Raw genomic sequence first — 27,780 nt, 5'->3', positions numbered from 1 at the left:
TTGAGATGTTGCTTCAATGTATCCACATAATTTTAATTCCTCATGAAGCCATCTACTTTGTGAAGTGCACCAGTCCCTCCTGCAGCAAAGCACCCCCACAACATAATGCTGCCACCCCCATGCTTCACAGTTGGGATGGTGCTTTTCGACTTGCAAGCCTCCCCCTTTTTCCTCCAAACATAACGATGGTCATTATGGCCAAACCGTTCTATTTTTGTTTCATCAGACCAGAGGACATTTCTCCAAAAAGTACTATCTTTGTCCACAGTGTTCCTATCATCTGGTTTAAACAGTTCTGCAAAAAAATCACTTACAGAATGAATTAAACATGATTTTGGCCTTGTTTTTGGAAAAGTGTTTATTTCTGTATTTCTTGGTTGTAATTTGCTGAATATTGTCCAGTGTTCCTATCATCTAGTTTAAACAGTTCTGCAAAACATTTCACTTACAGAGTGCATCAATCATGATTTAGACCTTGTTTATGGAAAAGTGTTTATTTCTGTATTTCTTGTTTGCAACTTGCTGAAAATTGTCTACAGTGTTCCTATCATCGAGTTTAAACAAACTAACAAAACAACAAAACGAACGTGACGCTATGATACACCGAGTGCTGACATGCAACTACACATAGACAATAACCCACAAAACCAAAATGGAAAATGTCAACCTGAATAGGATCCCCAATCAGAGACAACGATAAACAGCTGCCTCTGATTGGGAACCAATTCAGGCCACCATAGACCTACATATACCTAGACATAGTAAAACGCCATAGATTTACAAAAGCCCTAGACAGGACAAAAACACCTTAGACAATACAAAACAACGCACCCTTGTCACACCCTGACCTAACCAAAATAATAAAGAAAACAAAGATAACTAAGGTCAGGGCGTGACAGTCATACACAACGTAGATGTCCTAACCGACTTGCCAAAACTATAGTTTGTTTACAATACATTTGTGAAGCGGTTGAAAAACGAGTTTTAATGACTCCAACCTAAGTGTATGTAAACTTCCGACCTCAACTGTAGCTGTGTGCGACAACAAGGCAGTTGTTCCTGAGAAATTGCGCCCAATCTACTTCACTAATTGCACAATGAATGGAAATGTGAAATTCAATGTGTATCACAAATAAATAGCTGTAGATGCTGTGACCATCCGAAGAAAATGTAATTGTGGTTTCTATTCTGATCTGCTGTACCAATGTCTTTGCTGCAATGTTTCAGCACTGTTTTCAGTACCATGGACAGCGCCCCTAGAAACCAAGGTTCGGGAACTATCTACCAGCACTTGGGTAGTATATCTTTACATGGCAGTCAATACGAAAATAACTAACGACCAGAGAACGCCTGAAATGTCACCTGACAACCAGTGTTAGTGAATGTAGCATCATGTTTTGTCAGAAAATTGATTGTTTGTGAAATAATCTTGATTTTTAATGCAGGTAACCCGTTGTATAAAAGTAAAAATACACTCGAGGCCATGTGTTATGACATTTTTATCATCATAGCCACGAAGCGAAACCTCTCAAGTATGATTGCTTAAATAGCATATACACATAATGCAATGTGTTGGTATACAGTGTGATTGTATTGCAGCTATGAAACATTATTTACAAGTCAAATGGAACGTTGTTTTATTTCCACGAAGAGGTCTTGAATAGTGAGGAACTAAACCACATTTTACTTTCACTTTCACAGCCTCGGGAAAAGAAGATCAGAAGCAGCCTAGATTAAGCACACAGTGTTTTAGCACATCTCATTTGAATGTACTGTTATTTTATTATCCTTACAAATAACAGTCTAGCAGATATGCCCAAACTACGGCTCATCAGATTGTGTTTCTGGCTTTGTCTGGCGCGAATGGTGGTCTCCGGAGGTAAGTTGAACCGACTGGCAGGGGCGAATGTAGCATTTTGGCCTACCTAATATGTGTTACACTACTTGTTTGCTATTGTGTGCTAATTGTATAGTCTAGCCTACAACATCATATCCTAGTCTTTGATTATCATGAACAATAGGTATATGTAAGATAATGTCGTTTATGAACACTAAGTGGGCTGCAACTTCAAGTTAGAAGCGCAGCCACCGAGAGGGATTCATATCACTGAAAAAATTATATTTGTAACGAAATTATGGATGGACAATAGTCTAAACACGGTCTTCATATTGATTTTCAACATGGAAAGTCAGAATGGTTTTAAACAACGTCTATACGGGTTTCGATTAGAAATAAGGACCGCACCCTTCTTGTTCAGTGATGACTTTTTTTTTTTTTGGGGGGGGGGTGTATGGCTGACTTGCTTAAAAAATGTGGTTTCTAATGACAATTGAGATGTACAAACTATGGCATAAGGGGACAACAAGCAGATAAGAGGCAATCCGTAATTTCGATTAAGACATTCATGAAGGAGCTAGGATGGAAGTTGTCAATATAACTATTTGTTTAGCACTTTTGAAATGTACAGTGACAGAATTCAGAACATGGGCTGTTCTTACAGTGTTTTCCCTGTACACCAAGTCAGAACCGTAGGATAAATTAAGGGGGCATATAAGCAGACAATGAAAGCTCTTACATTATTGAATGATTACTTTTCTTTAAACAGGTTATAGGCTACATGTGCACCACCAAGTCAGAACAGTCAGAACAAATAACGACCGTGAAGCTATAAATGAGACCTGTGCTGACACAAGCCACTAACATAGACAATCACCCACAAACAAACAGTGAAACCCAGGCTACCTAAGTATGATTCTCAATCAGAGACAACTAATGACACATGCCTCTGATTGAGAACCATACTAGGCCGAAACATAGAAATCCCAAAATCATAGAAAAACAAACATAGACTGCCCGCCCCAACTCACGCCCTGACCATACTAAATAATGACAAAAACAACAGAAATAAATGTCAGAACGTGACACACAGTCTCCCACGAATTCCTGCACATTCCTTTGTACATTGTGTGAATTGTTTGCCCTTTGAATGTTTATTTGTATCAATTCCCCATTACAGATGTAACCAGTAGCCATAGTAAATGTACCGTTAATCCCCATAATTTGGTTACATTAATACCTCTTAATGGATGCATTACAGTAATTTACCGTTCTTATTCTCTGAGTGGAAACCTATGCAGAGTTCACAACTTGCTACACTTGTGAGAAAGAAGCTTTAGTCTGTTTCATAACCATCAATTTAGAGTTTTGTAATTTTTTTCATTGTCTTTTGAATTGAGTGCCCCATGTGGCTCCGGAGTGGCGCAGCTGTCTAAGGCACTCCCTGATCCGAATCCAGGCTGCATCACAACCGGCGTTGCTTGGGTGTCCCATAGGTCGGCGCACAATTGGTCCAGCGTCGTCCAGGTTTGGCTGGGATAGGCCATCAATATAAATAAGAATTTGTTCTTAACTGACTTGCCTAGTTACATAAAGATTGCATTGAGCATGTGTGAGGTTTCTCTGTACCGATAATGTTGAGGGAGCATGCGCACCTGAGCATACCAACCTCCTGAGTTGATACAATGTTGCACTTTACTAAGGATAGCTCAAGTCATGATATAAAGGGAGGCGGAGTTGAGAGATTAATGCAATTGAAAGAACCTGCATTTTCATCAGGATATTTTCCACTGTTTTAGGTCTATGTATTTTACTAAGTTGATGATTGATTGGTCTATAGGCTATTTCTGAGTTCCATGCGCAGATTTCTTTAGCCACTAGTGGATCAATGTGTCCATATGGCAAAGGCTGGTGCTCTTGCATTTATTTGAATTTTAACTTTTTGATTTTATAATTTCAATTCAGATTTTTATGATTAACCACATAACTATAATTTTGAGAAACGGAAATGTTATTATTGAAATGTAAAAAATCAAAAAAAATTGGGGGCTGGGGCTTACCTGTTTTGCATGTTTTTGTGGCATATACGTGTCACATATCAGTTTGCAAACAATGTAAAATAAATAAATAAATAATTGAGTTAATAAAGCCAAATACAAATCTTAGCTGGCAGTCATCATCATGAATCAAGTTGACAATCCACCGGCAAATCGTTTTCAATCCTTGTCAAATGAAAATAAATAATGAAGAGAAATTATAGATAAAACATATCAGTGCTCATTGGCCATTGAACATTACACAACAAGTTGGAATCGCAAATTCAACAATGAGTGCTTTGGAAGGAAGTGAGCACAGCACAAAATGGTGAGTCCAAAAATGTATTGTATGCTGCTGCATAAATTATGTAATATGCCAGGGAGATATGTATACTGTAGCTAAGAAGGTAATAACGTTACTAAGTGCATGTTGTGTAGTAAGCTATTAGTAGCCCATGTGCATCACGCTAATAATTTGGTCCCTTTTCCCCTCTTAATTTCCTCAACTGTTCGGACTTGGTGGTGCACATGTAGCCTATAGCCTGTTTTAGAGAAATGTAATCATCAAATTTTGTAAGAGCTTTCATTGTCTGCTCATTTGCCCCCATTATTTATCCTACGTTCTGACTTGGTGTACAGGGACAATATTGTAAGAACGGCCCATGTTCTGAATTCTGTCGTTGTACATTTCAAAAGTGCTGAACAAATAGTTATATTGACAACGTTAGTCCTAACTCGCTCATTAATGTCTAAATCAAAATTACGGATTGCCTCTTATTCGCTCGTTGTTCCCTTATGCCATAGTTTGTATATCTCAATTATCATTAGAAACCATATTTGTTTAAACAAGTCAGCCATATCAGCTATGTTTTTTTAAAGAGGCAGTAAATGAGGTTGAATGAACTGTTTTGCTGCCGGGCAAGGCTCCGCTGATAGCCAGGTGGTAAGATGTTGGGACTGCTTCATGTTTTTAGCCTTTTTTTAACTTGGCAAGTCAGTGTCATGTCTTTGGCTATGCCGGATTAATTGATATGACATGCTATTCTATAAAATAGTTTCTCCATAATTAATGTCACCTGATTGAGCTAATCATGTAAATGTAATTAACTAGAGAGTCGGGCACCACAAAATAATATTTATAGAGCTGTTATCTTCCGAATAAACTCTTAAAGACCTAGTAATATTTTACATCAATAGCAGTCAATATCAATCACCATCTTACATCAGTCTCATCTGAAAGTTGTAAATTCTTAGTTATCTGCACGAACCCTGGCTAACAATTTGAATCAGCAATACAAAATTGGGTTTCCACAGAATTACACAATTAATCATAACTTGATTACAAATTACGTCATAAAGGAAAACGTCCTTAGCGGGCAGAACAGATATGACAGCTTGTTACACAAAGGAAAAGAGCTGGGTTTGTGTGAAAGAGCGGGAAGACTGAGGGACACAGGGAGAAGCTGTGCTATCGTAAATACACTATCTTATGCATTCTAAATTACCGCACATTTGGAAAAGGAAAATGCAATAAATATTTACTCTGAGCTGCGCTTCAGTGGTAGATGGAAGGCCGTGTTGCCCAACCGAGTCCTTTGAAGAATGTCTCCGGTTGTCAATTGGATACGTTGTAGTAACATCGTTGTGTGGTGGATGGGATACTCTGTCTGTTCCTTCCTAACCTACTTTTGCAGCTGCGGTCGCTAATTCAACGGCTAGGAGGTATCACTTCTGTCGTGAATAAGAGTTCAAAGTTCATACCATTCGCAACCAAAGCTCACGCTGATGTTGGCCTTAGTTCTGTAGTTATTTATTGAATCATTCTGACATAGGACCATCGTCCTACCTCCCCGGACCAGGAAGTTATGTTGTCATCAAGGGCTTATATAAGAAGGGAGAAAAGGGGTGTGTTTCATAGTTTACAAACTCTGTCTCTTGACGTGGGCGGGCCACTGAGTGAGCAGCCCTATCTTATGAAAACCCACATCTCACATTTTAGAAGCTAAAATCACATTTCATCCCCTCACAAATAATTTCATATTCAAACATTTAAATTGAACAACAATTCCATGTGAATCCGATAACTCTGATGTGTAGACTTTCCACTGTAGAGTTTATGTCATCTTATCATTGATGAGAATGTCTCAGATGACAACCGAACTGACATCATATTCATTAAGTACCTCCACATACTGGTTGGATTACCAGAATATAGTTAATTTCCCCCCACCTACTCTAAATTCTCATAAAAATCTGTCGCCAATTGGCTGGAAACGTAGCTTGGTTTCCATCCAACCTTTTTTATGAGAGTAAAGAGTAAAGTAATGTCAGATAAAAAAATGTCATGACCGGCCTGATGGAAACAGAACATTTTTCGGGAAAATTTCCCAGAATTTTTTATTTGTACCTTTCTTTGACCAGGCAAGTCAGTTAAGAACAAATTCTTATTTTCAATGACGGCCTAGGAACAGTGGGTTAACTGCCTGTTCAGGGGCAGAACGACAGATTTGTACTTTGTCAGCTCGGGGGTTTGAACTCGCAACCTTCCAGTTACTAGTCCAACGCTCTAACCACTAGGCTACCCTGCCGCCCCAAATCTCTATGTTAACCAAGGGTTTTGCAAATGTACCCTCAGTAGGGTAGAGAGAGGAAAAAGGGGGGAAGAGGTATTTATAACTGTCATAAACCTACCCCCCAGGCCAACGTCATGACATCAGTATAGAAGAAATTCTTATTTACAATGACTGCCTACCCCAGACAACACCGGTCCAATTGTGCATCACCCTATGGGACTCTCAATCCCAGCTGAATGTGATAAACCTGGATTTGAACTAGGGACTGTAGTGACACCTCTTGTGCCTTAGACCACTGCACCACTCAGGGGACCTAACAGTTGGTGGCCCCTGTTTGTCACCGTTATTGTGCAATTAATGCAATTAATGTATTGTTTAGTCACAGTGCACCTGCCAAGATGCCTAAAGTAGGCATTTTGCTATTCAATGCAGTAGAGTTGAAAATATGCTGGAAACACACAGAACTTTAGATTTTTATTCAGTAAATGAAAACTGAAACAAAAAAGTAGAATTTGTGTGCACTATGTCCTCACACACTGATTTGTATCTGCAACAAGTACATTAAGTGGAAACACCACTGGTTGGAAAATGCGCACATTTTCTTGATGTGGATTTTAGAATATTCTCATAAAAATCTGTCGCCAATTGGCTGGAAACGTAGCTACTAACTAGGTTTCCATCCAACCTTTTTTATGAGAGTAAAGTACATGTCAGATAAAAAAATGTCATGACCGGCCTGATGGAAACAGAACATTTTTCGGGAAACTTTCCAAATGTCGACAAAACAAAATACTCTAGACAAGGTGGGATCTTTTTGTGTCGGTAAAATGAATTATGTGAGAAATGGGGGTGAATATGCTTTTATGCGCAAATATTTATATAATAACCATCATATTGAAGTAAACATGGAGTCACGCGATAACGTGTTGTGTGGTCCTCCCACTACGACTGCAGTTTATTAGGCTACAGATTTGAAAAATGATGATGAACTTCACAGGGTGGTGAAAGTGCAAAGTGATGAATTTGATGCTCCTTTCAAATAAATATCGAGGGTCTTATTCTGGTGACATGATCATCAATGTTTTGCAGCCTTTTGACAAATACAAATAATATCGCTCTTATCCATAATAATCTCATAATGTAGATAGCCTAACCCCACTTAGTTTGATGGAAACATCTCTCTGGTGGGAAAATGTGCATATTGTTTTATGCAGATTTTAGAATGTTCACATGAAAATCTGTCGCGGATTGGATGGAAACCTTGCTAGTGATATAATAGGGGACAGGGTGTAGACAAAGACTTTAATATGTGGTGTAGTCTAGATACATTTCTGCTCCAGTAGTGGTGATGGGGAAAATACTAGTCAAAGTGTGCAGACTACATAGACCAGATACACCCAGCAAGCAGAATTCTAGACATAAAAAGTAAAGGTTAATAATAATGTCTCTTTCAATGCCAATAGGGTTAGGACTACATATTTATACCCTCACCATAATGTGTTACCCTGGATACATTGATACTCTGATACATGTATGAAATGCTTTTCTAGAAGCCCTTAATCTTAAAGTGGGAGGTGAGCTCCTGTTGACGCCGGACAAGTCCACAGTGCCTGACTTCATCACAAGCATCCTATGGAAGCATGGGAAGAACAAGGTGGCAGAGTGGGACAAGGATTTTGGTGGTCTGGACGTCTATGCTGCCTTCAAAGGCCGCACAACCCTGGACCAGACTACTGGAGAGCTGAGAATCAGTGGATTGATGAAAACAGACAGTGGAGTTTATTCTGTGGAGTTCAACAGCAAACTGCTTGACAAGACATATATACTGTCTGTTATCAGTAAGTGTTTCAGTGTGTGTGTGTGTGTGTGTGTGTGTGTGTGTGTGTGTGTGTGTGTGTGTGTGTGTGTGTGTGTGTGTGTGTGGTCATGTAGAAACAGCAGGTTATTCAGTGCCTCACAAGCATTTCCCCAAATTATTCCTGTTTCTTTCCTCTATTTACAGATGCAGTACCCAAACCCACAATCACTTCTTCCTGTAACCCAGACAAAACCTCCTGCACTCTGACCTGTGAGGGCAACACCAGTGATGCTGAATCCGTCACCTACAGCTGGAAAGTGGGAGAGAGGGCGTGGCAGGTTGTAGGAAAACAGCTGATTATCTCTAAGAGCAACACTGGCAAATCAACCAACAGTTACAAGTACATCTGCAAGCTGAATAATGCTGTTAGTGGAGAAGAGGAAGTCAGTGAGCCAGTTGGAGAGGTGTTTGGTCCAGGTGAGTGGACACTCATAAGTGTGTTACAGTCTTATGTATTGATATGCCAGTAACACTGCTAGGGTTGTAGGGCATTTTGAGTGCTGCACTATGTTGAATTCCTGATCAACTCCTGTCAAAGTATCAATACAAAATGTATTTTCATTTCAGAGCCTTCCAATACCAGTACTATTGTTGTTGGTGTTGTCATATTAGTGCTTGCTGCTGTCATAATAGGTAAGAACAGCACATCTATAGTAACAGAGCACTGCACATGTACATAGTTCTGACATAACAGCAGCAACAACAGTGAGCTATACCCCCTGAAGGGGATACCTGTTCTACCTGTATTTACAGTAGTGTTCAGGCTACTGTTACAGTCAAGACAAGGGGTTAGATACACCACCTGCCGTAGGTCACAGTCTTCATTCATAATGTGTCACAAGGAGGCATCAATTTGGACCGTGCCCAGTATGGAATAACCTAATCGGATTCCTTACACTCGTTCTTCCAATGACCGATAGCCACACATCTAAAACAGGGAGCTACCCCCGGGTGCCTTAGCACAGGTTCGCTACCCTTTCCTCTCTGTTTCTTTGTCCTACCTTGGCCATTGAGACCACTGTTAGTGACTTCCACTGTGGCAGCGTTAACCACTTGTACATCTACGGAGTAAACTGAATTAGCTTCCACTCTCCATGCTGCTTGTACTATTAAATCCCAATGAGAATGCTTGTCCACTACCCCCTCTTTATTTGATTGGATTTTTCCATTCGCAGGGAAATGCTGACTAATTTGATCAATTTTGCAAAATTTTTCCGATATGCAAGAATTGGTAGAATGCTTGTGCGCGCCTCTTTCAACACCTCTATGGCTTTATTAAACTTCTCTTCCTCTAGCCCCACTTTACAGGGAGAATCGGGGCCGTCTGTCGCCATTTCAATAGTTATTATTCTGAAATCTCTCCTGATGGTGTCCAGGGTGTTTAGATCTTCTTCACTCCCGGCTCTAATACACGCCTTTTATTAACTATTTTCCAAGGTAGCGCTAACCACTTCCCCGGAGTATAGTTATGGTATTTGTGCCTATTAATTGGTAATGGTACTTAATACCTTGTATTTGAACCAATCCAATAGCGTCTGCAAATGTATTACTGGAGAATACGGGTGACCTTATGTCTTATTCCAGTGTTACGCCTCAAATATCACTGTTGTTAATAACACACATTACCAAAATCATTCACAGTTGTCTTCCTATTGCCACATACTCTGTCAGGGTTCCCCCTCCCAATAGGGCATAAACCAACCTCTTTCCTTATTGCTACTGCTAATACACACAAATCAGACAGTATTCGAATATCTTATTGCTTTTCTTTCAACCATGAATGTGGCTTTCTTTCAGAAATTATTGGCAACCTTCTTATCACCATCCACATTCCCTCCTGTTGTCCTTCTCCATGGACTACTTCTCTACAATCTGCCGTACTAGTACACAAGCATGACAATTTATCCATACACACACACTTCGGCCACCGCGGCTGGGCTTTCACCTTCCCTTTATGGGTCTAGTAGGGAACCAACCCCACTTGGGACTTACCCCCTAGGACTTACCCTCTGCTGGTACCAGCCTGCTCGGGCTTACCTTCTGACAATTACCCTATACTTTATGGTCCTGGCAGGAACCAACCCACTTGGGATTTACCCCCTAGGACTTACCCTATGCAGGTACCAGCCTGCTCGGGCTTACCTTCTGGGACTTACCATATACCATGAATCTACAACTGGTGGTAATACAATGGGACTACTGAATAAGCTCAGGCTTTCTAGGTCCGTATCCTATAATTGGTTCAGCCTACGACTCTCATCTTCCCAACATGTCAGAATGAGTGGTAACAGGTGTAGGAACTGTGCCTACCTTATTTTTGGTGCTGGCTCCTGTTTCACTGATTCGGAATCTCTAGTTCGACTGTAATTCGTGGTGAACCCTGCTTGCAGCGCCAACTGTTAGGTTCTAAATAAACAGAGTAATAAACTCACGGATGCTTAATAAAGCTCAAACCAAGTTTATTCACCCACTGGGTCATACAGCTGCATAAGACAAAGACATGGTTCCACCATTGGTAGTATATACAGTGGGGCAAAAAAGTATTTAGTCAGCCAAATACTTGTGCAAGTTCTCCCACTTAAAAAGATGAGAGAGGCCTGTAATTTTCATCATAGGTACACTTCAACTATGACAGACAAAATGAGAAAAAAATCCAGAAAATCACATTGTAGGATTTTTTATGAATTTATTTGCAAATTATGGTGGAAAATACGTATTTGGTCAATAACAAAAGTTTATCTCAATACTTTCTTATATACCCTTTGTTGGCAATGACAGAGGTCAAAGGTTTTCTGTAAGTCTTCACAAGGTTTTCACACACTGTTGCTGGTATTTTGGCCCATTCCTCTTTGCAGATCTCCTCTAGAGCAGTGATGTTTTGGGGCTGTTGCTGGGCAACACAGACTTTCAACTCCCTCCAAAGATTTTCTATGGGGTTGAGATCTGGAGACTGGCTAGGCCACTCCAGGACCTTGACATGCTTCTTACGAAGCCACTATTTCGTTGCCCGGCGGTGTGTTTGGGATCATTGTCATGCTGAAAGACCCAGCCACGTTTCATCTTCAATGCCCTTGCTGATGGAAGGAGGTTTTCACTCAAAATCCCACGATACATGGCCCCATTCATTCTTTCCTTTACACGGATCAGTCGTCCTGGTCCCTTTGCAGAAAAAAGAGCCCCAAAGCATGATGTTTCTACCCCCATGCTTCACAGTAGGTATGGTGTTCTTTGGATGCAACTCAGCATTCTTTGTCCTCCAAACACGACGAGTTGAGTTTTTACTAAAAAGTTATATTTTGGTTTCATCTGACCATATGACATTCTCCCAATCTTCTTCTGGATCACCCAAATGCTCTCTAGCAAACTTCAGACGGGCTTAAGTATTGGCTTAAGCAGGGGGACACGTCTGGCACTGCAGGATTTGAGTCCCTGGCGACGTAGTGTGTTACTGATTGTAGGCTTTGTTACTTTGGTCCCAGCTCTCTGCAGGTCATTCACTAGGTCCCCCTTTGTGGTTCTGGAATTTTTGCTCACCGTTCTTGTGATCATTTTGACCCCACGGGGTGAGATCTTACGTGGGGCCCCAGATCGAGGGGGATTATCAGGGGTCTTGTATGTCTTCCATTTCCTAATAATTGCTCCCACAGTTGATTTCTTCAAACCAAGCTGCTTACCTATTGCAGATTCAGTCTTTCCTGCCTGGTGCAGGTCTACAATTTTGTTTCTGGTGTCCTTTGACAGCTCTTTGGTCTTGGCCGTAGTGGAGTTTAGAGTGTGACTGTTTGAGGTTGTGGACAGGTGTCTTTTATACTGATAACAAGTTCAAACAGGTGCCATTAATACAGGTAACGACTGGAGGACAGAGGAGCCTCTTAAAGAAGAAGTTACAGGTCTGTGAGAGCCAGAAATCTTGCTTGTTTGTAGGTGACCAAATACTTATTTTCCACCATAATTTGCAAATAACTTCATTAAAAATCCTACAATGTGATTTTCTGGATTTTTTTTCTCATTTTGTATGTCATAGTTGAAGTGTACCTATGATGAAAATTACAGGCCTCTCTCATCTTTTTAAGTTGGAGAACTTGCACAATTGGTGGCTGACTAAATACTTTTTTGCCCCACTGTATACCCCATTTTGGGTGACGTCCTTCTTCCCTCTAAACATTACATCTTTATTGCTAGGCAGGATATTAAGTGATGTGGCCATAAACTGTTCCTTCTCCCTTAATGTGACCTGACATATCATCGGCCCCCTTCCTCACTAAACCACATCTCTCCATCTTTATCAGTGCCTGCCACATGTGATTGCCCTTCCTTTACTCAATACATTCCAAGCTTAATTGCCTCCACCATATACATTCCTCCTACAGATAACCATTAACTTCCTGTGTAGACCCTAGACTATGGCACTCAATATTCCAATAGGATACCTGATAATTAACAATATCTCAAGTTTAAAACTCATCAGAATTCAAGGCACACTTAACCAGCATGGGTACCACAACATTCTGCAGCGATACGCCAACACATCTGGTTTGCTCTTAGTGGTACTATCATTTTGTAATTCAACAGGACAATAATCCGACACACCTCCAGGCTGTTTATGGGCTATTTTACCAAGAAGGAGAGTGATGGACTGCTGCATCACATGACCTGGCCTCCACAATCACCCGAACTCAACCCAATTTAGATTGTTTGGGATGAGTTGGACTGCAAGGTAAAGGAAAAGCAGCCAACAAGTGCTCAGCATATGTGGGAACTCCTTCAACACTGTTGGAAAATAAATCCATGTGAAGCTGGTTGAGAGAATTCCAAGATTGTGCAATGCTGTCATCAAGGCAAAGGGTGTCTGTCTACTTGAAGAATCTCAAATATAAAGCATGTGTTATTTTGTTATTTCATAGTTTTGATGTCTTCACTATTATTCTACAATGTAGAAAATAGTAAAAAATAAAGAAAAACCCTTGAATGAGTAGGTGTTCTAAAACTTTTGACCGGTAGTGTATATTTACAAAAAAATATATATAGGGGATATGTAAATTATGTAGACAATTACATTGATGGAAGCTACAATCTATCTGCAATATTAAAGCTGATCTACCCCCTAAAAAATAAAAAAGGCAGTTGTTGGGAAGTCATTACAGGCCTACACTGTATGCGCCGTTCCACAAGGGTGGCTGTAGCCTAGGGGGTCGGAAACCTTTTTCATCTTGTGTGCCAATTTATCTTAATCCTTCAATTTATAAAGTTCTGCATGCCAGTTATGATTTTCATATACGCATTGTAGGCTACCTAACCATGCCCTAAAATCTGCCCAAAAACTGAAGAATTATGTAGCTGTCTACTAGACAGAGGCGCTGCCCATTTCAGCACCACACCACTGAGCTCCACTATGCCTACTTGTACAGAGGAGCTGTCCATTCAGTGGTGCTGAATCACGGACAAAGTCTTCCCTTTAAAAAGGCATGTGTATATTTTGTGATTTGTCATTCTTTGAGCTTTTGTCTTCATGTGTCCTTCTCGATTGTAGGCCTAAGTAAGTCTTTTGATGTATGCCTTTTATTTCAGTGCATGTGTTAATGCATGTTTATGTATTATTTATTACATTGTTACACCAGGATTTTTTTTGTACAAGCATTTCACTACACTCTCATTAACATCTGCTATCCAAGTGTATGCGACCAATAACATTTGATTTGATGTGTAGGATTTATCGAGCATAGTTTGCATTCATCGTCAGCTGTTTAATGTACCGGTTACTTTCACATTGATTTGAAGTCGGCCTGGTGCAGGTACTGTATGCATGTTGTTTATTGGTGCTTTCATAAATGATGTATTTTTATTGCAGCTTAAGCATGTAAATGTGGGTGAAGTCATACTCAACAGCTGACAGAATGGTTCATGCAGACTTGTACTTTAAGAGGTATTTCTCACTCTGATTTAGCGAAGATAAGCTACTGAACCATGGATCAACTTGGAAAATAAAATGTGTATATTTGTACTCCTCAGGAGTTTTGGTGTGGAAGAAAAAGACTGGTAGGATGATTCTGTCTCTTTCTGTCTCAATTCTTCATACTCACTGCTTCACAATAAAAGCATTTACATTTGGATTCGAGTGAAAACATAGAACCATTTGAATGAAAATGTTAATAATGTCTAACTTTCTTGTGTTTCTTTTTCCATTCAGGATATGCCCAAGACACCTGGATCGACTTTTTGAGAGAGTTTTGTGGTGGAATTTGTAGTAAGTTTTACCCTAACTTGACTCTGATCCATATTTAACCTGCTAACAGGGTCCCCAAAGTAATACAAACACAACGTTATTAATGTACTACAGTTTATAGTTAGTATACAGTAGTATACTACAGTATTTAGACCCATTTACTATTTCTACATTTTGTTACGTTACAGTCTTATTCTTAAATGGATTTTTAAAAAACTTGTCAATCTACACACAATAGCCCATAATGACAAAGTGAAAACAGAATTTTTTTGCAAATGTATTCTAAATAAAAAACAGAAATACATAAATGTACATAAGTATTCAGACCCTTTGCTATGAGAATCAAAATTGAGCTCAGGTGCATCCTGTTTCCATTGCTCATCCTTGAGATGTTTCTACAACTTGATTGGAGTCTACATGTGATAAATTCAATTGATTGGACATGATTTGGAAAGGCACACACCTGTCTATATAAGGTCTCACAGTTGACAGTGCATGTCAGAGCAAAAACCAAGCCATGAGGTCAAAGGAATTGTCCGTAGAGCTCCGAGACAGGATTGTGTCGAGGTGCAGATCTGGGCAGGGGTACAAAAACATTCTGCAGCATTGAAGGTTGCCAAGAACACAGTGGCCTCCATAATTCTTTAATGGAAGAAGTTTGGAACCACCAAAACTCTTCCTATAACTGTCCACCCGGCCAAACTGAGCAATGGGGGAGAAAGGTCAGGAAGGTGACCAAGAACCGGATAGTCACTGATAGAGCTCCAGATTTCCAATGTGGAGATGGGAAAAACTTCCAGAAGGACAACCCTCTCTGAAACGCTCCACCAATCAGGCCTTTATGGTAGAGTGGCCAGGCGGAAGCCACTCCTCAGTAAAAGGCACATGACAGCCCGCTTTAAAGTTTGATGAAAGGCACCTATAGACTCCAAGACCATAAGAAACAAGGTTCTCGGGTCTAATGAAACCAAGATTGAACTCTTTGGCCTGAATGCCAAGTGTCACAACTGGAGGAAACCTGGCACCATCCCTACGGTGAAGCATGGTGGTGGCAGCATCATGCTGTGGGGATGTTTTCCAGAGGCAGGGACTGGGAGACTGGTCAGGATCGAGGGAAAGATGAATGGAGCAAAGTACAGAGAGATCCTTGATGAAACCTGCTCCAGAGTGCTCAGGACCTCAGACTGAGGCGAAAGTTCACCTTCCAACAGTACAATGACCTAAGCACACAGCCAAAACAATACAGGAGTGGCTTCGGGACAAGTCTCTGAATGTCCTTGAGTGGCCCATCCAGAGCCCGGACTTGAACCCGATCAAATATCTCTGGAGAGGCCTGAAAATAGCTGTGCAGCAACACTCCCCATCCAACCTGATAGAGCTTGAGAGGATCTGCAGAGAAGAATGGGAGAGACTCCCCAAATACAGGTGTGCCAAGCTTGTAGCATCATATCCTAGAATAATTGAGGCTGTAATCGCTGCCAAAGGTGCTTCAACAAAGTACTGAGTAAATTGTCTGAATACTTATGTAAATGTCATATCGATTTTTATTATTAATACATTTGCAAAAATGTCAAAAAACTTGTGTAAAAGCTAAAAAAAAAAGCTATTTAATACATGTTAGAATAAGGCTGTAACATTACAAAATGTGGAAAAAGTCAAGGGGTCTGAATACTATCCAAATTAACTATACTTCCATGCACAGCACACATACTTCCTCACAGCACAGGACAGTAGTGTTGTTTTTGTTCCATCCCAGAAATCCAGAAACCTGTTTTAATCGAATTAAGGAACTTTACTCACTAATAGGTACTGTTGAAGTCGGAAGTTTACATACACTTAGGTTGGAGTCATGAAAACCTCGTTTTTCAACCACTCCACAAATTTCTTGTTAACAAACTATAGTTTTGGCAAGTCGGTTAGGACATCTACTTTGTGCATGACACAAGTAATTTTTCCAACAAAGAGTCAGACGTTTACATACCCTAAGTTGACTGTGCCTATAAACAGCTTGTAAATTCCAGAAAATGATGTCATGGCTTTAGAAGCTTCTGGTAAGCTAATTGCCATCATTTGAGTCAATTGGAGGTATACCTATGGATGTATTTCAAGGTCTACCTTCAAACTCAGTGGCCTACCTTCAAATTTTTTAACTGACTTGCCTAGTTAAATTAGCTGTGGTGCCTATTTGGAACAAAATCCAGCAGTAGGTTCTGGCCTTTCTAGGGAGTTTTTGTCCATCAAAACAGGGGATGACGGTACAGGGGAATGGAAGGTTGTATGAGACTTAAGCGGATAGTTTACCCCGTAACAGATCTGGAATCAGTGCTCTGGCAGTTACAGTACACCCAAATCGTATTTGTCTCAGATGATTCCTGTAACTGACTGATTCTTGTATGCTAAATACATAACTGTGTTTTATAAGTATAGAGGGTTCATCTAGAACAGGGGTGTCAAACTCATTCCATGAAGGGCTTAGTGTTTGCGGGTTTTAGTTTTTTCCTTTCAATGAAGACCTAGACAACCAGATGAGGGGAGTTTTTTAATAATTAGTACTCCCTTGTAATCAAATACAAGGGAGGAGTGAAAATCCTCAGACACTCGGCCCTCTGTGGAATGAGTTAGACACAGGAAGAAGAAGCACTGTGTCATTCTCTTGGCTCGACTACAGTTCGGGAGAATGAGTGGGCGATGGTGAAGTAGAAAGGGCTAAAGTTAGAAATTAACAGCAGTTGATGGTTGGAGTGTGATTCACAAGCAAGGATGTTTTTTGGGGGTGAAGAATCGGTCAGTGACCAGGAGCGGTATGATGTTGTTTTCCTGTGTCAAAAGCGCAAAAGGAGAAGGCTCTGTGGCTCCACAGGATGTTGACGTATGATGTGGAAAGCTATGATTTTCAGAGTAGGGCACTAGTTAAAGGTGTCATCTCTGGTGTCTCGTTGGCCATAGAGGCTGTGTGGTTTATGGATAACATTCCAGGAGTGGTAGACGAACGTTGCTTGAATCGAATGATAGACAAAAGAAGGGCGTATCGATTTTACTGTCATTTGATGAAGTGGTTCTCCCGACTTGTGTTAAAATTGGTTATGTGAGAAATGCAGTGAGACCACATGCACAGAAGCCGCTGCAGTGTTACATCTGTAAAAAATGTGGACATGTGGCAAGTGTTTGTCGAAGGAATAAGTATGTAGTAGCTGAAGAGGCAGATGAAAGATGTTGTAATTGTGATCGGAATCACGTTCCCGGAGTGCCCTGTAAGGATGAAGGATGTCGCTGTAGCTAGGATCAGGCCTATCCAGCAGATCTCCTATGTGGAGGCAGTGAAAATAGCTGAAGGTAGTGGATGTCTCACAGTCTGCAGTGAATGCCATGCAGGAGAAGGATCCCGACAAACTAACAGTGAAGAAGGTGGACTTTGTTATGTTTATAGCGCACATGATAAATTGCACTAATTCAAACTAATAAAACATCTAAGAAGCTAGACATGGTGAAGGCGGCAAATAGATTTCTGGATCTCCAGGACTTTACAGTCAAAATGTTACAGGGAGTACTGTAAGTTTAATTTCCGTTTATGTGAAAAAAACAAGCAGTCATTGTGTAGAGCAGTGATTCCCAAACCTTTTACAGTCCCATACCCCTTCAAACATTCAATCTCCAGCTGAGTACTCCCTCTAGCACCAGGGTCAGCGCACTCTCAAATGTTGTTTTTTGCCATCATTGTAAGCCTGCCACACACACACACTATACGATACATTTATTAAACACAAGAATGAGTGTGAGTTTGTCACAACCCGGCTCGTGGGAAGTGACAAAGATCTCTTATAGGACCCGAGTACAAATAATAATCAGTATTTTTGCTCTTTATTTAACAGTGTTACATATAAAATATTTTGTTAATCAAAAATTGTGAATATCTCCCCACAGGTTAGTGAGAAGGGTCTGCTTGAAAGGATGCACATAATTCTGCAATATTGGGTTGTATTGGAGAGAGTCTCAGTCTTAAATCCTTTTCCACACAGTCTGTCCCTGTATTTAGTTTTCATGCTAGTGAGGGACGAGAATCCACTCTCACATAGGTACCTGGTTGCAAAGGGCATCAGTGTCTTAAGAGCGATTTGCAATGGCAAGACACTCTGAGCGCAACCCAATCCAATAAATCTGTCAATGATTTCTGATTAAATTAAATTTTCACAGAACCGCTTGTTGAAATTTTGATGAGGCTCTCTTGTTCAGATATCGGTAAGTGGACTGGAGGCAGGGCATGAAAGGGATAACGAATCCAGGTGTTTGTGTCATCCGTTTCGGGAAAGTACCTGCGTAATTGTGCACCCAACTCACTCAGGTGGTACGCTATATCACATTTGACATTGCCCGTAAGCTTGAATTCATTTGCACAGAAAAAATCATACAATGATGGAAAGACCTGTGTGTTGTCCTTTAAATGCAGACAGAGAAGATCTTGCTCCAACTTCTTAATCATCGCCTCAATTTTGTCCCGCACATTGAATATAGTTGCGGAGAGTCCCTGTAATCCAAGATTCCGATCATTCAGGTGAGAAAAAACATCACCCAAGGTAGGCCAGTCGTGTGAGAAACTCGTCATCATGCAATCGGTGAGACATGTGAAAATTATGGTCAGTAAAGAACTTTAAGCTCTTCTCTCAATTTTAAAAAACGTGTCAATACTTTGCCCCTTGATAACCAGCGCACTTCTGTATGTTGTAAAAGTGTTACATGGTCGCTGCCCATATCATTGCATTGTGCAGAAAATACATGTGAGTTCAGGGGCCTTGCTTTAACAAAGTTAACTATTTTCTCTGTAGTGTCCAAAACGTCTTTCAAGCTGTCAGGCATTCCCTTGGCAGCAAGAGCCTCTCGGTGGATGCTGCAGTGTACCCAGTGGCTTCGGGAGCAACTGCTTGCACGCACGTTACCACTCTAATATTTATCCCGGATGGCTTTTGCACAATCAGTACAGATACCAACACATGTTGACCAACACATGTTGACCACCAAAGTCCATTTGATGTCACAAAGCTGTCCAGTACTTTAAAAATATCCACTTCTGTTGTCCTGGTTTGCAGAAAAAGGATATCTTCCTTAATTGACCCCCCCATAAACGTCACGGACATATACCAGGAGCTGTGCCAGGCCCGCCATGACTGACTCATTTATAAAAAAATATATATTTCACCTTTATTTAACCAGGTAGGCCAGTTGAGAAAAAGTTCTCATTTACAACTGTGACCTGACCAAGATAAAGCAAAGCAGTGCAATAAAACAACAACATAGAGTTGCACATAAACAAATGTACAGTCAATAACACAATAGAATAATCTATGTACAGTGTGTGCAAATGTAGGGAGGTAAGGCAGTAAATAGGCCATAGAGGCGAAATTATTAACATTTAGCATTAACACTGGAGTGATAGATGTGCAAGTAGAGATACTGGGGTGCAAAAGAATAAGAAGATAAATAACAATATGGGGATGAGGTAGTTGGGTATGCTATTTACAGTTTGGCTGTATACAGGTACAGTGATTGGTAAGCTGCTCTGACAACTGATGCTTAAAGTTAGAGAGGGAGATATAAGTGTCCAGCTTCAGTGATTTTTGCAATTCGTTCCAGTCATTGGCAGCAGAGAACAGGAAGGAAAGGTGGCCAAAGGAAGTGTTGGCTTTGGGGATGAACAGTGAAACATAAATGCTGGAGTGCGTGCTAAGGGTGGGTGTTGCTATGGTGATCAGTGAACTGAGATAAGGTGGGGCTTTATCTAGCAGAGACTTATAGATGACCTGGAACCAGTGGGTTTGGCGACAAATATGTAGCGAGGAAACTCCTGTGGCTTATTTTTCAAATGGGCATGTTTTGTTACTAAATGTCTGCGCATCCAGTTGTGAGATAGTACTTTTGCACATATAACACACTGTGGATGAGGAAAGACACTACTCCCAAAATAAGTGAACCCAAAATCAATGTAGTTCTCATCATATTTGCACCTCTTCGATGGTCCAACATCCCTGTCTGTTCCGTGCTTTCCCGGGTAAGGGGGCAGTAGCTCTTTGGCTGCATCAGATTCACAACTGTCAGTGTCCATGCTAGCTGGGCTAACAACAAATGTAGAATTACTGATGCTAGCATTGGATGTGCTCGAGGAAAAAAAACAACTTGTCGTCGACTGGTGCAGGTGTATTACTGCTGGTAGTAGCAGTACTACCAGTAGAGCTGGTATGTGTATCAATGGACTCAGGCCTTTTAAAAAAACACATCTATACATTTTCGAGCAAACGGAATGAGCAGCAGCTACAATTGCCTACATGCAGACCGTTAGTGGAATTCCCACGAGAGAAAAACCTCACCCAAATGTTTAGCCCAGTTGGAAAATATAAATGGACTGTTTGAAAATGTGAATCACATTTTTATTTGGCGTACCCCCGACGGCATTGTGCGTACCCCTGGGGTTTTGGGAATACCTGTTGTAGAGGATCATTGTACCATCTAAACCGCTGTGAAATATATGATCCATAACCAAAAATATACCAAAAATAAATATATTGTATATACAGCTGGTGTTGGAAGCTAGTGTACAAAACTGAAATGGGAAGCATATAAATAGCACACATAGAACAGATCTACTGCTTCTTAGACTTGCTTTCAATGGGAATGAAAGATCTATAACTCCCGTTTCTATGTGAATTTGGTTGGGTTGCCCAAAAAGTTACATATTGTAGATTTAAGCAGTGGGTTTTTGATGCAGTAGGAGAGCGGCTGTAATTGATGTTGTTCTTCTGTGTGTTTCTGCAGAGATTACGGTTCCACTAATGGAATCACCAGACATTTGTTTAAATGGAACTAGGGACCTTCACCCACACGTGTGTGTGTGTGAGAGAGAGAGCACAGCGTTAATCCCACCACCCAGAACATTTCCAGCTGGCGAAGGAGGTGACAGAGCCGGCAGAGGAGGAGACGGAAGAGGAGCAGGCGGTGGTGAAGGAGGAGCCGGCGGTGGCAAAGGAGGAGCCCACGGTGGCAAAGGAGGAAAGAACATCACCCAAGGTAGGCCAGTCATGTGAGAAACTCGTCATCATGCAATCGGTGAGACATGTGAAAATTATGGTCAGTAAAGAACTTTAAGCTCTTCTCTCAATTTTAAAAAACGTGTCAATACTTTGCCCCTTGATAACCAGCGCACTTCTGTATGTTGTAAAAGTGTTACATGGTCGCTGCCCATATCATTGCATTGTGCAGAAAATACATGTGAGTTCAGGGGCCTTGCTTTAACAAAGTTAACTATTTTCTCTGTAGTGTCCAAAACGTCTTTCAAGCTGTCAGGCATTCCCTTGGCAGCAAGAGCCTCTTGGTGGATGCTGCAGTGTACCCAGTGGCTTCGGGATCAACTGCTTGCACGCACGTTACCACTCTAATATTTATCCCGGATGGCTTTTGTATAATCAGTACAGATACCAACACATGTTGACCAACACATGTTGACCACCAAAGTCCATTTGATGTCACAAAGCTGTCCAGTACTTTAAAAATATCCACTTCTGTTGTCCTGGTTTGCAGAAAAAGGATATCTTCCTTAATTGACCCCCCCCATAAACGTCACAGACATATACCAGGAGCTGTGCCAGGCCCGCCATGTCTGACTCATTTATAAAAAAATATATATTTCACCTTTATTTAACCAGGTAGGCCAGTTGAGAAAAAGTTCTCATTTACAACTGTGACCTGACCAAGATAAAGCAAAGCAGTGCAATAAAACAACAACATAGAGTTGCACATAAACAAATGTACAGTCAATAACACAATAGAATAATCTATGTACAGTGTGTGCAAATGTAGGGAGGTAAGGCAGTAAATAGGCCATAGAGGCGAAATTATTAACATTTAGCATTAACACTGGAGTGATAGATGTGCAAGTAGAGATACTGGGGTGCAAAAGAATAAGAAGATAAATAACAATATGGGGATGAGGTAGTTGGGTATGCTATTTACAGTTTGGCTGTATACAGGTACAGTGATTGGTAAGCTGCTCTGACAACTGATGCTTAAAGTTAGAGAGGGAGATATAAGTGTCCAGCTTCAGTGATTTTTGCAATTCGTTCCAGTCATTGGCAGCAGAGAACTGGAAGGAAAGGTGGCCAAAGGAAGTGTTGGCTTTGGGGATGAACAGTGAAACATAAATGCTGGAGTGCGTGCTAAGGGTGGGTGTTGCTATGGTGATCAGTGAACTGAGATAAGGTGGGGCTTTACCTAGCAGAGACTTATAGATGACCTGGAACCAGTGGGTTTGGCGACAAATATGTAGCGAGGAAACTCCTGTGGCTTATTTTTCAAATGGGCATGTTTTGTTACTAAATGTCTGCGCATCCAGTTGTGAGATAGTACTTTTGCACATATAACACACTGTGGATGAGGAAAGACACTACTCCCAAAATAAGTGAACCCAAAATCAATGTAGTTCTCATCATATTTGCACCTCTTCGATGGTCCAACATCCCTGTCTGTTCCGTGCTTTCCCGGGTAAGGGGGCAGTAGCTCTTTGGCTGCATCAGATTCACAACTGTCAGTGTCCATGCTAGCTGGGCTAACAACAAATGTAGAATTACTGATGCTAGCATTGGATGTGCTTGAGGAAAAAAAAAAACTTGTCGTCGACTGGTGCAGGTGTATTACTGCTGGTAGTAGCAGTACTACCAGTAGAACTGGTATGTGTATCAATGGACTCAGGCCTTTTTTTAAAAACATTTATACATTTTCGAGCAAACGGAATGAGCAGCAGCTACGTTTGGCTACATGCAGACCGTTAGTGGAATTCCCACGAGATAAAAACCTCACCCAAATGTTTAGCCCAGTTGGAAAATATAAATGGACTGTTTGAAAATGTGAATCACATTTTTATTTGGCGTACCCCCGACGGCATTGTGCGTACCCCTGGGGTTTTGGGAATACCTGTTGTAGAGGATCATTGTACCATCTAAACCGCTGTGAAATATATGATCCATAACCAAAAATATACCAAAAATAAATATATTGTATATACAGCTGGTGTTGGAAGCTAGTGTACAAAACTGAAATGGGAAGCATATAAATAGCACACATAGAACAGATCTACCGCTTCTTAGACTTGCTTTCAATGGGAATGAAAGATCTATAACTCCCGTTTCTATGTGAATTTGGTTAGGTTGCCCAAAAAGTTAGATATTGTAGATTTAAGCAGTGGGTTTTTGATGCAGTAGGAGAGCGGCTGTAATTGATGTTGTTCTTCTGTGTGTTTCTGCAGCGATTACGGTTCCACTAATGGAATCACCAGACATTTGTTTAAATGGAACTAGGGACCTTCACCCACACGTGTGTGTGTGTGAAAGAGAGAGCACAGCGTTAATCCCACCACCCAGAACATTTCCAGCTGGCGAAGGAGGCGACAGAGCCGGCAGAGAAGGAGACGGAAGAGGAGCAGGCGGTGGTAAAGGAGGAGCCGGCGGTGGCAAAGGAGGAGCCGACGGTGGCAAAGGAGGAGACGGCAGTGGCAAAGGAGAAGCCGGCAGTGGCAAAGGAGGAGCCAGCGACGGCAAAGGAGCCGGAGGAGGAGCAGGCGACGGCAAAGGAGGAGCCGGTAAAGAAGGAGCCGGCGGCGGAAAAGGAGGAACCGGAGGAAGAGCCGGCGACGGCAAAGGAGGAGCCGGCGGCAGCGACGGCAAAGGAGGCGACGGAGCCGGCGATGACAAAGGAGGTGATGGCGGAGGAGGAGCCGGCGACGGCAAAGGAGGAGCTGGCGGAGGAGGAGCCGGAAAAGAAGCCGGTGGTGACAACGGCAAAGGAACAGCCGGCGGAGTCGACGGCAAAGGAGGCGACAGCAAAGGAGGAGCCAGTAAAGGAGGTGGCGACGACGGCAACGGACCAGCCGGCGGCAAAGGAGGAGCCGGCGGTGGCAAAGGAGGAGCCGGAAAAGGAACCGGCGGCGGCAAAGGAGGCGATGGAGCCGGCGACAGCAAAGGAGGAGCCGGTGACAGCAAAGGAGGAGCCGGTGGCGACGACGGCAAAGGAACAGCCAGCGGAGGCGACGGCAAAGGAGGCGATTGCAAAGGAGGAGCCGGAGGAGGAGCCGGCTCCGGCAATGGAGGAGCCGGAAAAGAAGCCGGTGGTGACAACGGAGAAGGAGGAGCCGGCGACGGAAAAGGAGGCGACGGCGGCGTTAAAGGAGGAGCCAGAGCCAGCGACGGAGCCAGCGACGGCAAAGGAGGAACCGGAGGAAGAGCCGGCGACGGCAAAGGAGGAGCCGGCGGAGGAGGATCCGGCGACGGCAAAGGAGGAGCTGGCGGAGGAGGAGCCGGAAAAGAAGCCGGTGATGACAACGGCAAAGGAACAGCCGGCGGAGGCGACGGCAAAGGAGGCGACAGCAAAGGAGGAGCCAGCAAAGGAGGAGCCGGCGGCGGCAAAGGAGGACCCGGAAAAGGAGCCAGCGACAGCAAAGGAGGAGACGGAGGAGGAGACGGCGACGGCAAAGGAGGAGCCGGTAAAGGAGGAGCCGGTGGCGGAAAAGGAGGAGCCGGCGATGGCAAAGGTGGAGCCGGTGATGGGAAAGGAGGAGCCGGAGATGGCAAAGGAGGAGACGGCGACAAAAAAGGTGGCGATGGAAAAGGATGCGACGGGAAAGGAGGCAACGGCGGTGTTAAAGGAGGAGCCGGGGGTGGCAAAGGAGGAGCCAGAGCAAGCGATGGAGCCAGCGACAGCAAAGAAGGAGCCGGCGGTAGCAACGGCAAAGAAGGAGCCGGCGACGGCAAAGGAGCCGGAGGAGGAGCCGGCGACGGCAAAGGAGGAGCCGGTAAAGGAGGAGCCGGCGACGGAAAAGGAGGCGACGGCGGCGTTAAAGGAGGAGCCGGCAGCGGCAAAGGAGGAGCCAGAGCCAGCGACGGAGCCAGCGACAGCAAAGGAGGAGCCGGCGACGGCAAAGGAGGAACCGGAGGAAGAGCCGGCGATGGCAAAGGAGGAGCCGGCGGAGGAGGAGCCGGCGACGGCAAAGGAGGAGCTGGCGGAGGAGAAGCCGGAAAAGAAGCCGGTGGTAACAACGGCAAAGGAACAGCCGGCGGAGTCGACGGCAAAGGAGGCGACAGCAAAGAAGGAGCCGGCGGCGGCAAAGGAAGACCCGGAAAAGGAACCGGCGACAGCAAAGGAGGAGCCGGAGGAGGAGACGGCGACGACAAAGGAGGAGCCGGTAAAGGAGGAGCCGGTGGCGGAAAAGGAGGAGCCGGCGATGGCAAAGGTGGAGCCGGTGATGGGAAAGGAGGAGCCGGAGATGGCAAAGGAGGAGACGGCGACAAAAAAGGTGGCGATGGAAAAGGATGCGACGGGAAAGGAGGCAACGGCGGTGTTAAAGGAGGAGCCGGGGGTGGCAAAGGAGGAGCCAGAGCAAGCGATGGAGCCAGCAACGGCAAAGAAGGAGCCGGCGACGGCAAAGGAGCCGGAGGAGGAGCCGGCGACGGCAAAGGAGGAGCCGGTAAAGGAGGAGCCGGCGACGGAAAAGGAGGCGACGGCGGCGTTAAAGGAGGAGCCGGCAGCGGCAAAGGAGGAGCCAGAGCCAGCGACGGAGCCAGCGACAGCAAAGGAGGAGCCGGCGACGGCAAAGGAGGAACCGGAGGAAGAGCTGGCGATGGCAAAGGAGGAGCCGGCGGAGGAGGAGCCGGCGACGGCAAAGGAGGAGCTGGCGGAGGAGAAGCCGGAAAAGAAGCCGGTGGTAACAACGGCAAAGGAACAGCCGGCGGAGTCGACGGCAAAGGAGGCGACAGCAAAGAAGGAGCCGGCGGCGGCAAAGGAAGACCCGGAAAAGGAACCGGCGACAGCAAAGGAGGAGCCGGAGGAGGAGACGGCGACGGCAAAAGAGGAGCCGGTAAAGGAGGAGCCGGTGGCGGAAAAGGAGGAGCCGGCGATGGCAAAGGTGGAGCCGGTGACGGGAAAGGAGGAGCCGGAGATGGCAAAGGAGGAGGCGGCGACAAAAAAGATGGCGATGGAAAAGGATGCGACGGGAAAGGAGCCAACGGCGGTGTTAAAGGAGGAGCCGGGGGTGGCAACGGAAAAGGAGGAGCCGGAGGAGGAGCCGGCGACGGCAAAGGAGCCGGAGGAGGAGCCGGCGACAGCAAAGGAGGAGCCGGTAAAGGAGGAGCCGGCGACAGAAAAGGAGGCGACGGCGGTGTTAAAGGAGGAGCCGGCAGCGGCAAAGGAGGAGCCAGAGCCAGCGATGGAGCCAGCGACAGCAAAGGAGGAGCCGGCGGCGGCAACGGAAAAGGAGGAGCCGGAGGAGGAGCCGGCGACGGCAAAGGAGCCGGAGGAGGAGCCGGCGACAGCAAAGGAGGAGCCGGTAAAGGAGGAGCCGGCGACAGAAAAGGAGGCGACGGCGGTGTTAAAGGTGGAGCCGGCAGCGGCAAAGGAGGAGCCAGAGCCAGCAATGGAGCCAGCGACAGCAAAGGAGGAGCCGGCGACGGCAAAGGAGGAACCGGAGGAAGAGCCGGCGACGGCAAAGGAGGAGCCGGCGATGGCAAAGGAGAAGCTGGCGGAGGAGGAGCCGGAAAAGGAGCCGGCAGCGGCAAAGGAGGAGCCGGTAAAGGAGGAGCCGGTGGCGGCAAAGGAGGAGCCAGAGGAGCCAGAGCCAGCGATGGAGCCAGCGACAGCAAAGAAGGAGCCGGCGGCGGCGACGGCAAAGGAGGCGGAGGCAAAGGAGGATCCGACGGCGGCAAAGGAGGAGCCGGCGGCGGCATTGGAGGAGCCGGAGATGTAGCCGGCGACGGCAAAGGAGGAGCCGGTAAAAAAGGAGCCAGAAAAGGAGCTGGCAGTGGCAAAGGATGCGACGGACCTGGCGATGGCAAAGGAGGAGCCGGTGGAGGAGGAGCTGGAAAAGGAGCCGGCGGTGGCAAAGGAGGAGCCGGCTGTGGCAAAGGAGGAGCCAGCGGTGGCATTGGAGGAGCCAGCGATGGCAAAAGAGGCGACGGAGCCGGCGACGGAGCCGGCGACGGCAAAGGAGGAGCCGGCAACTGCAAAGGAGGAACCGGTAAAGGAGGAGCTGGCGGTGGCGACGGCAAAGGAGACGACGGCAATGGAGGAGCTGTCGGCGGCAAAGGAGGAGCCGGGCCGGAGCCGGCAAAGGAGGAGCCGGTAAAGGAGGAGCCAGCGGCGACGACGGCAAAGGAACAGCCGGAGGCGACTCCGGCAAAGGAGGAGGGAGATATGGAAGTGCAGGAATTTCACTAACTCTTCTCCCA

General features: G+C 44.2%; 2 protein-coding genes across 2 annotated transcripts; both read left to right on the top strand.

Annotated features, from left to right (window-relative positions):
• Positions 1 to 1,863: 1,863 nt before the first annotated feature.
• LOC139414007 (CD48 antigen-like) lies at positions 1,864 to 14,524 on the top strand. The gene is made up of 6 exons (XM_071161891.1): positions 1,864 to 1,879; positions 7,997 to 8,284; positions 8,449 to 8,721; positions 13,835 to 13,840; positions 14,314 to 14,321; positions 14,492 to 14,524. Exons 1-6 carry the CDS (start codon positions 1,864 to 1,866, stop codon positions 14,522 to 14,524), a joined length of 624 nt encoding a protein of 207 aa, XP_071017992.1.
• Positions 14,525 to 19,128: 4,604 nt separating this feature from the next.
• On the top strand, positions 19,129 to 27,299 carry LOC139414006 (fibrous sheath CABYR-binding protein-like). The gene is made up of 3 exons (XM_071161890.1): positions 19,129 to 19,137; positions 21,455 to 21,619; positions 23,937 to 27,299. The coding sequence occupies exons 1-3, from the start codon at positions 19,129 to 19,131 to the stop codon at positions 27,297 to 27,299; spliced, it is 3,537 nt and encodes a 1,178-aa protein (XP_071017991.1).
• The last annotated feature ends 481 nt before the right edge of the window (positions 27,300 to 27,780 follow it).

Source organism: Oncorhynchus clarkii, chromosome 7 (genome assembly GCF_045791955.1).
Source record: "Oncorhynchus clarkii lewisi isolate Uvic-CL-2024 chromosome 7, UVic_Ocla_1.0, whole genome shotgun sequence".
Lineage (NCBI taxonomy): Eukaryota > Metazoa > Chordata > Actinopteri > Salmoniformes > Salmonidae > Oncorhynchus > Oncorhynchus clarkii.
The sequence above is the reverse complement of the archived record's forward strand: the minus strand, read 5'-3'. Positions and strand labels throughout refer to the sequence as shown.